This window comes from Nerophis lumbriciformis, linkage group LG04 (assembly GCF_033978685.3).
Source record: "Nerophis lumbriciformis linkage group LG04, RoL_Nlum_v2.1, whole genome shotgun sequence".
NCBI classification, from domain to species: domain Eukaryota; kingdom Metazoa; phylum Chordata; class Actinopteri; order Syngnathiformes; family Syngnathidae; genus Nerophis; species Nerophis lumbriciformis.
The window spans coordinates 33,201,250-33,220,000 of NC_084551.2; the positions used below are offsets into that span (position 1 = coordinate 33,201,250).

At 38.4% G+C, this 18,751-nt stretch overlaps 1 protein-coding gene across 7 annotated transcripts in view; it reads right to left on the reverse strand.

Annotated features, from left to right (window-relative positions):
• Positions 1 to 18,751, reverse strand: part of fhod3b (formin homology 2 domain containing 3b) — a 255,607-nt gene that overhangs the window by 14,875 nt on the left and 221,981 nt on the right. For all 7 annotated transcript variants that reach the window (XM_061953218.1, XM_061953209.1, XM_061953201.1 and 4 more), the window contains 7 exons: positions 12,577 to 13,098; positions 11,642 to 12,498; positions 9,940 to 10,098; positions 9,246 to 9,428; positions 5,579 to 5,698; positions 3,572 to 3,733; positions 5 to 195 (listed from right to left, as the gene is read on the reverse strand). In XM_061953218.1, the coding sequence (XP_061809202.1) occupies positions 5 to 195; positions 3,572 to 3,733; positions 5,579 to 5,698; positions 9,246 to 9,428; positions 9,940 to 10,098; positions 11,642 to 12,498; positions 12,577 to 13,098 (2,194 nt within the window). The remainder of the gene's footprint in view (positions 1 to 4; positions 196 to 3,571; positions 3,734 to 5,578; positions 5,699 to 9,245; positions 9,429 to 9,939; positions 10,099 to 11,641; positions 12,499 to 12,576; positions 13,099 to 18,751) is intronic.

The following is an 18,751-nucleotide window of genomic DNA, read 5'->3' on the forward strand; positions in this document are numbered from 1 at the left end:
ATACCTGTTGATGATCCGCCGGTGTACGATCTTTAAAATAATAATCCTCTCTGCGCAGTCTTTAAGGAAGTCGGACATCTTTTGTTTCAATGCCGGCTTCATCTCGTGTTTGGAGATGACCTTGAGGTGATCCCATGATGCTTTGCACCTTCGCTCCATCTGAGCTAGATTGTCTTGAAGCTGGTCAAAGTCCACCTGGCAAAACAAAAACACATTTTCAGTATCACTGATGGACAATCTCATATAGGGATGAGTACATTTGAACCAATACTGGTCCTAAATCAGTACCCACCAAAAAAAAAAAGCCTATTTATTTTTATGGAATTTGTAAAAGTCATGTCTAGTAATTCAAAAGATATAAATTAAATGCTAAAGAAGTATATATGTAATGCAGTAAAGGCACATTTATAATAATATATCATCTGTTATTACTCAAATGTACAACAAATTGTCATAAATATTGCAGCAATGCAGAACATAGAGAATGTGAAAAAGATCATTTGCTTGGCAATAATCGTAATTACGGGAGTTCATTATTGCACCCCGGACTTGTATAACTGTCATTGGTGCATCATGAGGAAGTGCTGTGTTGTTGTCGTGGCTACTAGCCAGCTCTGCGTTATGAGGGCTGCTGTTTCAGGTCGGAAATAAAGTTTACGAAGTTACGAAGATGGCTACATCCACGAAAGCTACGTATTCTTACTCTTGCCTTATCTGAATGCCAACAACTGCTGGACAAACATGCGCTCCTTCTGGAACCTTCAAAAACGGTGGATAAAGAGGAAACGAAGATGTCGTACGAATTTACTACATGAAATAGGTCATTTACAAAACAGTAACATTGCCATGTATACGTCCAATAATGCAACGTATACGGCTGATTTGGTGCGACAAAAACTAGCCAGAAGCTGCTATTTTTGTTTACACAAAGAGCGGCCATCTCTACGACTTTCAGAGTAGGAAATCCGACCTTAGTGCTAATTAGGCTATTTATGCTAGCTGTATTTACATATTGCATCATTATGCCTCATTTGTAGGTATATTTCAGCTCATTTAATATCCTTTACTTTTATCCTCCGTGTATATAATTTAGTTTTGCATGTCTCATGACACAATATCTGTGTGTAATATTGGCTATAGTTGTTTGCCATGTTGTTCCAGACTACAGCAAACATTACCTAGCTTGCCAAAGATTGGAACAAATCTATTAAAAGAAGACAGCCTGCCATTTCGTTTAACTTGGACACACACATCTATACCTTTGGCCATTCTAAGCCAGTCATTTCCAGGAGTTATCTCACCTTCTGAGTAGCCTCAGATTTACTAATGGTTTCTAATGTTGTAAAAATGTGTATAATAAATATTAAATTTCAACATTTCTGTCAACGAAGATTTGCATCAGCCTGCGACACATAGTCATTTTGATAGTAGGCTAATATAGCTAATATAGACACTTACGTCATGTGTTGCCTTCATTATAACACTTATAAACGGCTTTTCATTTTTTGCGGCTCCAGACAGATTTATTTTTTATATTTTTGGTCCAATATAGCTCTTTCAACGGTTTGGGTTGCCGACCCCTAATTTAACGTCTAAATGAGACACCAATATTTTCTTTTTTCCCTCTGGTTACTACCGTGTACATTGGCACTGGTGCCATTATGGAATCAGGTATCAGAACCCATCAATACTCATAAGTGGACCTCAGGGGCTTGTTACGAATCTGTTGTCAAACAAAAGTAAATATGGTCCAACACTTATCTAAATTCAAAACCCAATTGCTGCTTTTCCACTGCGCAGTTTGACTACAGGATTGAATTAACAGGGAAATAAATACATTATCGTAACAAACCAAAAGTTGTGAGCAGTGTTATTTTGAGATAAGAGCTGCCATTTTAGTTACAAGCATCTCAGCCATTAGTTGGTGTAGCAAATGTCACAGTGAACCTGTAAGATCCGACTAAAACATTTGGTCTTTCTCGCTAATATTATCTTATAGCTAGAGCAGGCATGGGAAGGAAGAAAGTGAGTGTGAAAGGACAGTGCTAAGAACTCATTGAATTAAAGAAATACATCATTAAAAATATGACCAAGCAATTTGAGCATGTCACTGCTAGTATGCACCATACTGAAGCAGAATGAGTCTAATGCCAGCCAAGAATGTTAAACTAATATCTAAACAGTAGGCATTTATCCATGAAAATATAGAAAAGCTGCTGATGGTGTGCTTGATAGAGAAGCGGCTTAAAATATATATTAAAGAAGTCCACTCTCCAAGGTAAATACTGTACATTATTACAGTACTTCATAAAACTACTGTAGTTTTTTGTAGTACTGTAAATTTCCGATTATAAGCGTCTACTTTTTTCCTACACTTTGCACCCTGCAGCTTGTAAAACGGTTTGGCTAATTGATTTATCTTTGCTGATGGTCATAATGCAATAGTTTTCAGAAATAAAACAAAAACATGATAAGGTCTGTTATTGATTGTGCTATGGCGCCATCTTTCGGACGAGTTCACTCACTGCAGGTGCTGCTGTGTCCTTGCATTTAGTCCTTTCAACCGGAAGTAGAATTGCCATTCAATCTTATAGCCATCCATAGCATTTTTACTCGTATTAATTATTCATTCATCACTCCAAGCAACGTCTGTAAGTTTCACAGTATAACTAAAACTGTATACTTAGTAAACCCTCCCATGTGTGGGGTCTGTAGGAGTGTTTTCATGCATATTTGTACGTTGTACGTGCTATCGTAATGTAATGGTGCCTCTACTTTTTTCCTACACTTTGAACCCTGCAGCTTGAAAAACGGTGCGGCGTTGTTAGCATTACCTAATATGCTAACACTTTACAAGTGTCTGTGTTAGTATTACTAACCTAGAATGACATTCTTTTTGTATTGTTCCTCAGTAAATTCACCAATATGTCCCCGTGGACTTATTGAGTCTGTTTAGCTGATTAGAGAGCGAGCTTCCGCTACCAGTGGGTTTATGACGATGACTTCTGTTTTGTTTGATCATCCGTTTTACAGCCGTGCTACAAACACTGCAAACAATTAAGGTATGTAAATTAACATTTACAGAATCGTTCTGTGTAAATAACTTATTTCACAATGTATATATCTGCGGCTTATAGTCCGGTGCAGCTAATATATGGAAACATATTTTGGGTGAGGCTCATATCACGGTGCGTTCTATACTTCGGAAAAAACGATACATTCTATTTTATTGTTTTTATACAGTATCTCATTTCTAAAAGTTATTTAAAAAAATGCATGTTACATGTTAATATTGTTTTGCTTTTTTAGGGGGGGGTTTAAATTCATTTCAATGGGCAACATTGATTTGATTTACACGGGCCCCAACTTAAATAAGTTGAAAAACTTATCCGGGTGTTACCATTTAGTGGTCAATTGTACGGAATATGTACTGTACTGTGCAATCTACTAATAAAAGTTTCAATCAATCAATCAGATACAAGTGTTTTCAGTTAAGAGCTACATGGTAAGTTGAGGTACGACTGTACAGTATTTGACATCCATTGTTAGTTAGCTGACAAAGCGTTCCGACCTTAGTCAAGCGGGTGATGGCTCCAATCTCGGAGTAAAGATCGGAGCTGTCCGGAAACTTCTCCACCACTATGGAACAGGTGTGGTGCAGTAGGGACTGCTTGTGAACCGTGTCTTTCACCTCGGGGACTTTCTCCAGGTAACTCAGCTCGAAGCCTTTGGCCTGCAGAACACACAAACTCTCTCAGAGAGGAAGGGGAACATACTGACAGAAACAATCAAGAGCCTCTAGAAGAGCGGCAAATTGCACTGCATTTCCTTTCTGGCACGGACAGAGAAAAGGGTCCCAAAGCGTGCCAAGAAGATATGTAGCTTCATTAAGTTGTGATTATCAGAAACCACGATCTGCTTCCAAAGCCCACAGATTGTTGTGCTGGCCAAAGAAGCCAGAACATAGCATGAAAGACGCACACAGCAGCTCCTTTGTTCCTCTGCCAACTTTATATGGCCAGCTGAAAAGTACACATCCACACGTTATTTGTAAGAACCGCCTGTTTTCATGTAGATGACTTATGCTTTCCCCTTTGCGTGTTTGTCCCTCGGACTCACTCATAGAATTACACGGCGCAAATGCAGATGCATGATTCCAAAACACACACACACACACACACACACACACACACACACACGCACACACGCACACACGCACACACGCACACACGCACACACGCACACACATTTTGTCTCAGACAGATGGAGCCAAGTTTTCTCACACAGCCCACGGTAATTGTGGCCAAATAAATGGACGTTCCTAGCCCTAATTCATCTGTAAAACGCAATAAAACTGCAGAAAAAAGACAGGCAGATTAACCATCTGTCCAAAGAGACAAATTCTCAGTCGACATGTATTCATCCATTGTGCATTGACTCTCTTTTGGCCTTAAAAACTGCCTTTTGATGATGCCTCTGTTGTAGTGCTTCTCAACTGCAGAACCCCTTATTGCAACTGTGATTGGTTTTAGATCAGATTAAGGACGGGTTCTGAATTTGGCACTTTTAGAGGTATTGACCAAATTCTGTCGGTACTATTGGTTGTCAATTAGGGTAGCAGGGTATAGACGATATAATTGATGGCTGACAATAATTGTATATGTATTTTAAAAAAATGTGTTAAAAAAAGGATGAACTTTTTAATAATACTTGGAAGTTAATTTGATGCACGTTTTGTACTAGAATTTGTGGGGTATACACTGTTTATGATGTATTTTCTTGTGCAAAAATTAGGAAGTCTAACATATACTTGAACATATTGCTGACTCGTCACCGATGAAGTGAAGTAAATCACCAGGACTTGGTCATTTGAAAAGTAGCGTGTCTGCTGAAAAAGTGTGGGCACCCCACACCGTAAAGGTACATTTCCCCACATATTTCTCGCTGAAAGGAAACGTTAGTCGGTGATGACTCAGTAATACATGCAAAAAAGTTAGACTTCTTTCTTTCTGTACAAAAAATACATTATATATATATATATATATATATATATATATATCCATCCATCCATTCTCTACCGGGGGGGTGCTGGAGCCTATCTCAGCTGCATTCGGGCGGATGGCGGGGTACACCCTGGACAAGTCGCCACCTCATCACAGGGCCAACACAGATAGACAGACAATATTCACACTCACATTCACACACTAGGGCCAATTAAGTGTTGCCAATCAATCTATCCCCAGGTGCATGTTTTTGGCGGTGGGAGGAAGCCCATGCAGTCACGGGGACAACATGCAAACTCCACACAGAAAGATCCCGAGCCCGGGATTGAACTCAGGACCTTCGTATTGTGAGGCACATGCACTAACCCCTGAACTACCGTGCTGCCTATATATATATATATATATATATATATATATATATATATATATATATATATATATATATATATATATATATATATATATATATATATATATATATATAATAATAATAATCCCCTATTTCCTGATTGACCACCAGTCAGGCCATACCAACAGGAAGAAGTTCATAATGGACACATATTATATATACTCACATTGGTGCCATTAAGGAAGTTGCCGATGGCTAACAGCGTGGTCAAGATGTAGCGCAGGGTCTTGTTTTTCTCCAGTTGGTCCATCCCTTCTTTAAGGTCCTGGAGAGGCTCAGCCACTTCCTACAAAGACCAGGGTGACAAGTTGCTTTGTACTATTACGTTGTATAGATATGTGCTACCTCAACCTAAGAGTGTTTTGAGATACGAGTGGTCTCTCGGCTTTAAGTTACAAGCATCCCCGCTATTAGTTGGCTTAGCAAATGTCACAGTAAAACATCTAGTCTTACGCATTAGCTTATAGCTAGAGATCGACATAACTTGGTTTTCTAACCGTGTTGCCGAAGCAATTTGAGCGTATCACTGATAGTCTGCACCACATTGAAGCAAAATTAGTCTAACGTCAGATGGTAAAATATCTTATCAGATGACATTTATCAATGAAAATATGGAAAAGCCGCTGATGTGTTTGTCGGAGAAGCAGCTGGAAGGAAACACTGTAGAAGTCCACTCTCCAAGGTCAATGCTGTACATTATTATTACATTACTTCATAAAACTGTAGGTGTTAGTTCTACATTCTATTCTATTATTTTTATGCAATTTTTCTTATCTTAAAGTTTGTTTTTCTTTTTAAAAGACATGTTACATGTTAAAATTGTGTTTGGGGTCCAAGTACCAAGAATATTGATTTCAATTTATTTTAATGGGAGACGTTGATTTGAGATACAAGTGTTTTGGGTTAAGATTGTAAGTTGAGGTACCGTATTTTCCGCACTATAAGGCGCACCGAATTATAAGGCGCACCTTCAATGAATGGCCTATTTTAAAACTTTGTTCATATATAAGGTGCACCGCATTATAAGGCGCATAGAATAGACGCTATAGTAGAGGCTGGGGTTGCGAGACCTGTTGTGGCTCAATATTGGTCCATATATAAGGTGCACCGGAGTATAAGGCGCACTGTCAGCTTTTGAGAAAATTGGAGGTTTTTAGGTGAGCCTTATAGTGCGGAAAATACGGTACTACTGTATGTAGTAACACCTGCACAATCTAATGAGATCCGATACAAGAGCTGTATCTGAAATTCTGCCTTTATCAAGGTAATACCGTATTTTTCGGACTATAAGTCGCAGTTTTTTTCATAGTTTGGGTGCGACTTATACTCAGGAGCGACTTATGTGTGAAATTATTGACACATTACCGTAAAATATCAAATAATATTATTTAGCTCATTCATGTAAGAGACTAGACGTATAAGATTTCATGGGATTTAGCGATTAAGAGTGACAGATTGTTTGGTAAACGTATAGCATGTTCTATATGTTATAGTTATTTGAATGACTCTTACCATAATATGTTACGTTAACATACCAGGCACGTTCTCAGTTGGTTATTTATGCGTCATATAACGTACACTTATTCAGCCTGTTGTTCACTATTCTTTATTTATTTTAAATTGCCTTTCAAATGTTGGATTTTATCAAATAAATTTCCCCCAAAAATGCGACTTATACTCCAGTGCGACTTATATATGTTTTTTTCCTTCTATATTATGCATTTTCAGCCGGTGCGACTTATACTCCGGAGCGACTTATAGTCCGAAAAATACGGTAATTCTGATTAAGGCTATGTCCACAATAACATGGATAATTAAAAGAGAATCTCAATTCATACAAGTATAGTTTAAAACATGTCTATTTTTTACCCAGTGTTGGCCAATCAGAAGTCTGAAAAAGCTACCATATCTGACTTGTGGCGCATTATACCACCTTGGTTCATTAATGAAAAGCCATATTAGATGTACAATGACGTGTACATCACAGATTCCACAGTGCTTGTATTATGTATAACATAGTATATGGATTAAATTCTAGACTCTGCCAGCTCATTCCTGTGACCACTACTTCTCACTACCATGAGCTTATGTAACGAAATTTCGTTCTTATCTGTGCTGTAAAGTTTAAATTTGAATGACAATAAAAAGGACGTCTAAGTCTAAGTCTAGACATAACACTAGAAGTAAACCTTCATTAAAACCTCTAAAGGCTTAGTGGCCACATGCGTGGACAGCACCTTTTACCTCTTGTTTACAAAATTGTGTACACTACTGAATTGGGGTCTTATGGCTGCTTATGTGGACACTTATACTGCCATCTGGTGGTGTCAGAAGAGTATAACATAAAATAATTTGGGAAAAAAAAGTGTAAAAATAAGAATTAACATGTCATTAAACATGAAGTACACATTTGTGTACTTATGGACTAAGTACATCATATCAAAAGATGATTCTTAGTTTTTATTCTAATTAGGGTCCAATAAGCCCAAATAGCAAAGATTTAAAAAAAAAAAAGCATGTAACAAAACAGCTTGGGCCTTAAGAAGTTAAGAGGGAAAAATCGTCATCTACAATGTACAAGTTTTAGTATAGCCTGTAGAGGCCCGATGATCTGGAATGAGATTGATAGCTCTATAAAAGAATCACATTCTTTAAACATTTTTTAAAAGTGTTTTAAGCTAAATTTATTGCGACGTTATTTAGCACACTCCTTATGGTTGAGGAATTCACATTAGTCGCATAATTTTGGTCTTGACCTCTGTATGTATGATGAGAATTTAAGATGCAACCTTTTAATCAAATTTGAATAATAGGATATTGACACTGATTTGGTGGATATAAAGATTCCTTTTTTATTTATAAATTAAATTGTAAATGGGTATTTGGTGGGTAGATTTTGAAATGTATTGTATTGTACTGTACTTTGTATATTATATGATGATGTATATTTTAACTGTGGGTCCTTGTCCATAATCTGAGTGCTTCTAGGGACGACCTTTTTGCAGAACAAACTCTGATATTAACAAAAAACAATAATGAAATACAAAACTATGTATGTCTGTAAATAAAAACAAACAAACAACAACATTGTCCTTAAAATCACAAACATGGAGCCAATGAAATTATGTCTCTTTTTTTCTGTCTTACAAAGCGCAAGCATGGGCGCCAATAACTTCATGTTACGTTTGGACAAAGTTTAAAAACATGATATTGTCGCACATTTCTTATGACGAACCAAAAAGGACACAAATCAAGGTTTACTTGTGGACGATAGTGAATATGCATACAAAAAAAAAGGCATGTTTGTGTGGACATAACTTTTCACTGACAGAGTTCATTTCTAATGTGCATTATTGTGCAGTTTGCAGTGGTGTCAAGCTAAAGTGAATATCGATGGAAAAACATTTATGGCCTCCATCCAAAAGCGGACTTTGTATTTTTCTAAATGACGCCTTCGTATGCAATATTTTTGCACCTTCATGAGTATATTGGGAGCCAACTCTTACTATTATGTTGGATCCACTATGGACTGTACTCTCACAATATTATGTCAGACCCACTCGACATCCATTGCATTCGGTCTCCCCTAGAGAGGGGGGGAGGGGGGGGGTTACCCACAATCGGTCCCCTCCAAGGTTGCTCATAGTCATTCACATCGACGTCCCACTGGGGTGAGTTTTTCCTTGCCCTTATGTGGGCTCTGTACCGAGGATGTCGTTGTGGCTTGTGCAGCCCTTTGAGACACTTGTGATTTAGGGCTATATAAATAAACATTGATTGAACTCTCTAAGCCGAGGCACGTGCGCGTGATTTAAGCGAGCACGGACACTCACCTTCTCAATAAGCTCATAGTCCATCTTGAAGGCCCACAGCTGCAGGCGGGCCGACAGCTCGGTGATGGAGGAGAGGATGAGGAGGAACTGCTCGGCGCTGCCCAGGGGAATGTCCGGACTGAGCAGCTGAGCCTCCTGGATCCTCTGCTTCTCCTCCTCCGTGGGGATCATGGTCAGGATTTTCTGGAAGGAGATGAGATGACAAAAAGGGGAATAGATAGTTCCAGCAGGATCGTTTATCAAGGCATCATGATCTTGTGGTCTCATAGCACGTCTGGAGCTAACTCATAGAGGCCACAAATTGATCCTGACATTTTCCACCTCTGTTTATCTTAGATGTTTCCAGATTTCCAGGAAACCTGCGTGACACGTGAACTTTCCACCTTTTTAAATGAGAATATAAAAAAAACCTAAAAGGTGAACAGGAAACCAGAGTTGAGTGATCCCTGTGTGCTTTATACTGAAGGGACTTCCATCCTTATCTGCTGATGTCTATCGCAAGTGCAACTTTTTAATCAACTTTGTGATTAATTACACGTTGCCAGAGAGAAATATGATACGCCAATATTATCGCAGCTACGCTAGAAGAATTACATCTCGTGTTTTTACAGATCTGTGTTTTTTGTCAGTCAAGAAAAAATGCATTCATTTTGCAGCCTCAATCTGTTTTGCTTGATTGCCGCTTTATTCTTACCTCAATGCCTTCTTTGTTCAGTGCATACTCGTCAAAGTTGAGGATGGCCGTCTTGATGGTGCGAGGAGGCGGCAAGACAGTGAGACCGATGTTTATGGCGTTGCTGCGTTTGGAATCCAGGACTATGATTTCTTGCCTTTTGCCGTCACCCGCCGCTTTCTAGAAAACATGAGGCAATAATACAAACATCATAAGACTATCAATGGCTTTTTGTCCCTCATTATCCTTCATCTGTGGCTCACATTTTGTAATTCAACCAATTAGCTAATTATTCAGTAGAATATTATATTTTATTTGTACATATATTTGAAAAAATATTTATATTAGTTATTCTCCAGTGTGGACGCCTCAAAGGTGGCGTTTTACCTCAGTCCTCAGTGTTTTTGTCAATAGTGCTGTGTGTGTGTGCATGCATGTGTATGTGTGTGCATATTTTCGTCTCTTTTTTACTGGTGTAAAGCACTCTGTGTTTCCTGTGCATGAAAAAGTGTTGTAGAAATAAAGTTTGTTTGATTGATTATCTCGCCCACAACCTATCTAATGGGTCACTTTGACTGGTCATTTTTTTTTTGTTGGTTTCCGTTGAGTTTTTAAAGACACTTTTTATCACGTGGTAAAATAAAATGTCAATAACTCATTTTAAAATTGTTAGAAATATATTAACTGTTCACAAAATAAATAATACCTTTATTAAATATAATTTAAAAAAATCTAAATAATTACATCAATTTGTTCAAGTAACTATTTAAATGTCTTTATACTTTAATTTTGGTTCATTAAAACAAATGACCGTTTGTTGCTTATGTTAATTCCTAATGTAGTAAAATGCCAATGACTCATTTAAAAATTGCATACAATATATTATTTGTTCACAAAATAAATAATACCTGTACTAAATATATATATATATTTGTAATTAATTACATCAATTAGTTCAAGTAACTTTTAATTGTCTTTATATTTAATTTTGGATCATTAAAAATGTTTGTATGTTGCATAAAATGTGACATTTATCTAACTAGCTAATAGTAAATAATCAACTGAACACAAATTTTAATTAAATATTAGTAAAATATTAAACCTTTAGAGGGCACATGTGAAATTAATTAATTACTATTTAAAAACATCTAGCAAGTCAAGTCTAATTGTTATTTATTTGTTTTTTATTATTTGCATACATTTTTGTTATTCATGCTCTTAACTGTTTTTTTATGATTGTCTGCTATTTTTATGATATTTTCAATTTATATGAACAACAATATAAATAAATAAATTAGTACAATGTACTTTAGGAGGTGAACTGGGTCCTGTCCGGCAATAACATTTACTTGATCTATTATAAAAAAAAAAAGTCCTTTGCTGATACGCCGGGGAAACCACGTAATTGTACTGCACTATAAAGGTGTTTTATTTGCCTGACGGGAGGTAAAAAATGTAAACGCATTTCCAGCTCCCACAGGAAGCCCCCATTCATATTTTCCAATTCTATTTTAAGAACGAGACATCACTGCAGGAGTTTAGTGATGTGTTTTTTTTGTTCCAAATATAAATATGAAAATAAGGATGGTCAATAAGGCCTATAATCCATCCATTTATATTATATAATATCATCTCTTGCAATAACAATATACATTATATCACCATATATCATTTGGCCTCAACATGCATTATGTATCGTTTATATCGCACAAACCAGCTGTACCTTGGTGACAGGAAGTTCCTTAGACTTGGACTCAAAGAGCTGCTCCAGCTTGGAGGTGTCCACTTTAAGCGGCTCCAGTTTACACCACAGGGACTCCTTGCAGAACTTATGGCTCTTACATTGCCATTCCATGGGGCGCACCTCGTTCCAGAAGAGCCGGATGGTCTTCTTCTTCTTGAGGAACAGAGGGACCTCCCCCCGACTCAGCTGCGGGGAAGGCGGCGGCACGGGCGCCATGAACGGCGGAGGCGGGGGCATCATTTTGCCGAGGAGCGGAGGGGGCGGGGGACACGGAAAGAGGGGCGGCGGAAGAGCGGCGTTGCAAGGCGGAGGAGGCGGCGGCGGTGGGACAAGATCCCGCGCCCCCATCATGCTGTTCAGATCTAGAATATCCATGTCGTCCTCATCCCGCAGGTCGGTGAAATCCATCTCCTTAATGCGTAGCTCCTTGGGCGTGGCCATCAGCTGGTCCCAGATTTGGTCAGACTCCTTCTTCTGGGAGACGCTACTGGACGATTTGTCCGTCTGCTGCACCTCCTTTGCAGCCTCCACCTCGGTGGCAGACGCAAGACCTTTAACCAGGTCTCCAAACTTCCCCGCCACCGCGCGCACCACGCCATGCTTGTCCAGGTGCCCCACCTCCGTCTTCTTCACATTTTCTTCTCTTGCCAGTTTGTGTGCCTCCAATGTGGAGATCCTGCATACCAAGCTGGACACCTGCGTGTCCTTTTCACATTTACATTCATTGTTCTTCTCCGTCTCGCCTTCCGCGTCCTCCTTGTTGGACGTGTAGAGCGTGTCCAGCATGAAGCGCTTGTTGTTGAGGATGTCGTTTTCCTCGGGGTCCTTCCACTGGCCTGTCGTGGTTGAAAAGATGTGCCAGAGTAAACTTGGCTTCACGTGCTTTGCTAGAAATGTAGAGGAAGAAAGAGTACCTGCGTCAAGGTCATTTTTCAGCCTTTCCTCGCGCTCCTCCCTCTCCAGAGTGCTGCTGGTGGACGAGATGCTGGACGCCGAGCAGTTGTCCTTCTCGTTCACTTCTTCGTTCTGTCTCTCCTTCTCGCTCAGCACTACATTCTTCTCCACCTCCCTCTCTATCGTCTGCTCCTTCTCACAGTCCTCCAATTCCACATCCACTACATCCACCACCACCACTACACTACATACGTCTGCTACATCAGCTACTTCCACCTGATCTTCTAAGTCTCTCCCTGTCTCACATCCTTCCTGCTCCTCGAGCTTCTCCACTCCTCCCTCTCCACACTCCTCTGGCTCCACAAGTACATTCTGATCTGCTTGAGTCTCAGCAACATCCTCCGTGTCTGCTGGCTGCTCTGTTCCAGCCATATTTGGTTGCGAGGGAGGTGAAGGACAAAGTTCTGAAGTATTTAACTCCAATGCTGGACTCTTGGTTCTGGCCGCCGGGTCAAGTTCTGACTCAGGAATGGAGGGTGTCCCTGGAAGAGATTGAAAAAAAATGTCAAACTGTTTATTCTGATTAGAATACTCAGAAACATCATTCATTCACATAATAATGAGCATTTCTGACTGTAAATGATTCTGGACGACCACAATGTATCCTGCCCGACATCTTCTGGTTATGTATACAATGAGCAAATACAGTTGCGATCAAACGTTTACATACACTTGTAAAGAACATAATGTCATGGCTGTCTTGAGTTTCCAATAATTTCTACAACTCTTATTTTTTTGTTTCATCTGACATCACATGGACAAGGATAAGACCTTCTGGAGGAAAGTTATGTGGTCAGATGAAACAAAAATTGAGCTGTTTGGCCACAATACCCAGCAATATGTTCGGAGGAGAAAAGGTGAGGCCTTTAATCCCAGGAACACCAAACCTACCGTCAAGCATGGTGGTGGTAGTATTATGATCTGGGCCTGTTTTGCTGCCAATAGAACTGGTTCTTTACAGAGAGTCAAAGGGACAATAAAAAAGGAGGATTACCTCCAAATTCTTCAGGACAACCTAAAATCATCAGCCCGGAGGTTGGGTCTTGGGCACAGTTGGGTGTTCCAACAGGACAATGACCCCCAAACACACGTCAAAAGTGGTAAAGGAATGGCTAAATCGGGCTAGAATTAAGGTTTTAGATTGGCCTTCCCAAAGCCCGGTCTTAAACGTGTGGACAATGCTGAAGAAACAAGTCCATATCAGAAAACCAACAAATTTAGCTGAACTGCACCAATTTTGTCAAGAGGAGTGGTCAAAAATTCAACCAGAAGCTTGTGGATGGCTACCAAAAGCGCCTTTTTGCAGTGAAACTTGCCAAGGGAAATGTAACCAAATATTAACATTGCTGTATGTATACTTTTGACCCAGCAGATTTGGTCACATTTTCAGTAGACCCATAATAAATTCATAAAAGAACCAAACTTCATGGATGTTTTTTGTGACCAACAACTATGTGCTCCAATAACTCTATCACAAAAAAATAAGAGTTGTAGAAAGTATTGGAAACTCAAGACAGCCATGACATTATGTTCTTTACAAGCGTATGTACACTTTTGATTGCGACTGTAAATGATACAAGGTGAACCTAGAGCCTTGAGAATTGGTCGATACCGACACTATTCCGATACGTTATCAGCACCAATAATAGCACAGTAGTACCTCAACTTAAGAGTGTTTCGTAATAAGAGCTGTCTCAGCTAATTGTTATGCTTTAAGTTGCAATATCACTCCAACAGGCTCTTTCAGCTTCGTCCTCACAGTGTTTGATTCAACAACTCCTTCATTCCGCACTCCATCCAGCTGTATAATCACTCGCCATACAGCAATAGATGATATCTGTCTATTACCTGCCCGCTTCTATGTTAGCTACCCCTCTTTGTTTATAATGTCTATTTTCTGCTGGATCTATTCTCTATTGTATGCTGCAGCTGTTACAAATACTGTAATATTGTTCATGGTAATTGGGATTTGTTATATATTGTATATATTATATAAAAATGTTATATAATAATAATAATAATATATTATATCAGTATATATTATATACTGTATATATATAATATGTAAATATTAATAATATATGTTATGTTTTATATTGCTACTATGGTACATTTTTAGTCTACTTTATACCTGCATTATCCTTTCCATCCTTACCTTTTCCATCCTTTGTAACTGAGCTACTGTGTGGAACAATTTCCCTTGTGGATCAATAAAGTTTGTCTAAGTGTAAGTCTAAGATCCGCCCAAAACATCTTGTACTCGCTAGCATTAGCTTATAGGCAGAGATTGATATTACTATGTTTTTCGAAGCACGGAAAGGAAAAAAGTGAGTGTGAAGGACACTGCTGAGACGATAAAGTGGATGTTATTCATTGAATTAAAGAAATACATCATAAAAAAATGGCTGAGCTTGTGGACGAACCAATTGGAGCGTGTCACTGCTAGTCTGCACCACACTGAAGCAAAATGAATCGATAACATTAGTCAAGAATGTTAAAATAATATATAAGCGGCGGTCATTTATCCATGCAAATGTAGAGAAGCTGCTGGACGGAGATACCGTAAAAGTCCACTCTCTAGGGTAAATACTGTAAAATATTTGTTATTTTCACCAGTAAAAATGACCAGACCAGGATGTTCTTTGTTGTAACAATTCAACTTTTACAATATTATTACTTTACTTAATAAACTTACTATAGTTGTTGTACTACATTCTGTTGTAATTTTTTTATGCAAAATTTCTATAAAGGCATGGTAAAATTGTGATGTTTTGGGAGGGCCAAGCACCAATTTAATTATCTTTAATTTCTTGTTAAAATTTTTTTTTTTATTCAATTGATTTCAACGGTCTACGTTGATTTGAGATACACCTGTTTTGAGTTAAGCGTTCCAACATACAACCATTTAAGCTCGTAAGTTGAGGTACTACTGTATATACATTTTGTTTTGTAGTGTGGAATGTTTTACTCAGAGAACGATTGTGGGTATGAAAACATTAACCTTATGACATATTTATGCTTTTTTAAGTGTTCTTTGGCAACACTTAGTGGTCACCAGTGACGTGCAGTCAGGGGAGGCAGGTGAGCCGGGGCCTCACGTGCCATCATGGAAAGAAAAAAAATTTAAAAATAAAAATAGAAAATTAAATTGTTATATGTATCCAGTGATTATACTATAACGTTATTTTCCATTTAACTTCACCAGTTTTAGATTATTTTTTATTCAAAATCGCTGAATTTTCACATTTGCCGTTCAAATACTGAGAAGAGACTTGCGGTGAGTCAGCAGCCAGTTGAGGCACGTCACTGAGTTGAGCCTCACCATGGATTGCGCAATGACTTGGCTAACTGCTGGCCTGCTGTGCAGTGAGACCGTATTGCTATATGAGTTATATTATACATTTCCATAGTTTAGTTAGCTGAGGTATATAATGTACAGTGTATTTTGTCAACAACTGTATGTGTGTAACGTATTTCTTGTGCTGAGCAATCATAAAACTGCTGCAAAGACGCAGTGTGTGAGGCTCGCGGTAATCCCGCTTCCTGGTGGTAGAGGGCGGTAGTGATCCCAGGGAGCATTTCTGCGACTACACGGCTGCAGAAGAAGTGACAACAAGCAGCAACAGTTAGCAGCGATCGTTTATTTTTTTCCTCTTGCCTGGACTTTTAACATGGAGGATTACATATCTAAAATAAAACCGTTTTCTAAACTGGACTTTCAATCGAAGCAGGAGGTAATACTTAAAGGAAGATCTCCATCGAGACAGAGAGACTTTTAAAACTGAAGAAAGATAAGGAAGACTTCTATAAACAAGTTATCGATGCTTTTGTTCAAAAGGAGCTGCGCATGGACTTCATTTATAAGTAAAGGTAAGACCATAATAACGTTTTTTTTTAATTAAATGTGCTTTTTTGTGTGCTACAGTTTGTATGTGTAAAGTTAAAGTTAAGTTAAAGTACCAATGATTGTCACACACACACTAGGTGTGGTGAAATTTGTCCTCTGCATTGGACCCATCCCCTTGATCACCCCCTGGGAGGTGAGGGGAGCAGTGGGCAGCAGCGGCGCTGCGCCCGGGAATCATTTTTGGTGATTTCAGAATCAGAATCAGAATCAGCTTTATTGTCATTACGCAAGGTAACGAGATTGAGGATTTAACCCCCAATTCCAACCCTTGATGCTGAGTGCCAAGCAGGGAAGAATGCTGGTATGAGCTTTTAAACATAACCCGTTAACTGTTGCCAATCAAATGGTGAATAAGATACTCTTTAGGGTTCATATGTTTGTAAATCTGACTGTGATGAAGTCAGTGCCTCACCAGCCATCAACCTCAGTGCACGTCACTGGTGGTCACAATCATTTATTGTGCACCTCATTGCCCCAAAAAAGGTCTTTATATGTGTTTCTTATGTGACATGAACGTTAGTGGTCTAAAATTTTGCTAGAAAAAAAAAGTATTGCGTTTTGATTGTTTGCAAAGTATACACACTCTCTCTTAAAACCCCTTTCGGCCCCATTGACTCCCACTAAAACAGCTGGGATAACCTGGAATAGCATTATGCTTTGCTCATGAAAACCAAATGACTTTCTTTATTGCCGACTGAAACACCATATTGTTTGGTGTAATTGTGCCCCTTAACCACCAGAAGGTGCCAAAAAACCATGAGCATAATTCTCAGAGCTTTGATGAGCATAAATGAGATACACTGCCAACAAATTGCTGAAAAGCAATGAACATCTCAATGAATATATATACACACATATACATACATATGTGTATGTACATGTGTACATACATATATACACATTTATATATACACCTACATATATACACGTATACAGTATATACACTCATATATATATATATATATACACACACATCATATACACACACATCATATATATATATATATATATATATATATATATATATATATATATATATATATATATATATATATATATATATATATATATATACATATATATACATACACATACACATACATAATACTTGTGTTGACTCAATAAACTCAACCAATTCCTGCCATCTTTCTTTCTCATTCTAGCTAAGTAAGCACTGTAAAAATATTTTTGGTCTGCTTCTCCACAGTTCCCAAATCTATAACATTAGTTATTTGACCTATTTAAGGCTATTCAAGGCTGTACTGTATAAAACAAATATTTGTGCATTGGTTCATAAGCAACTCCATCCATCAGACTTTGGGGGAAAGGGTAGACTACAGTCAGTCTGGACTATTGACCATCCAATCCCAGGGCATAAAACCACTCCCATTCCCGTGTCACACATAAGAAACTCACATTTTTAAGTGCAGTCCCTGGGCAGTTTTATCAGAATCGTATTCGAATAAAATACGTCTGTCAATTTGTGGTCAGTAAAGTGCATCTTCATTCTAAACACTATCATACTGTATGCGTACATATGTGCATACATACAGTGGGTATAAAAAGTATTCAGACCCCTTTAAATTTTTCACTTTTTGTTTTATTTGCTACAATCAAAAAAGTTCATTTTATTTCTCATAAATGTACACTCAGCACCCCACCTTGACAGAAAAAACAAAAATGTAGAATTTTTTGCAAATGTGCAAATGTATTAAAAAAGAAAAACTGAAATATCACATGGTCATAAGTATTCAGACCCTTTGCTGTGACACTCATATTTAACTCACATTGTCCATTTCTTCTGATCCTCCTGGAGATAGTTCTGCTCCTTCATTAAAGTCCATCTGTGTTTAATTAAACTGATCGGACTTCATTAGGAAAGGCACTCATACGTCTATATAAGACCTTAAAGCTCACAGTGCATGTCAGAGCAAACAAGAATCATGAGGTAGAAGGAACTGCCCAAGGAGCTCAGAGACAGAATTGTGGCAAGGCACAGATCTGGCCAAGGTTACAGAATAATTTCTGCAGCACTCAAGGTTCCTAAAATCACAGTGGTCTCCATAATCCTTAAATGAAAGAAGTTTGGGACGACCACAACTCTTCATAGACCTGGCTGTTCAGACAAACTGAGCAATCGTGGGAGAAGAGCCTTGGTGAGAGAGGTGAAGAAGATCACTGTGGCTGAGCTCCAGAGATCCAGTAGGGAGATGGGAGAAAGTTCCACA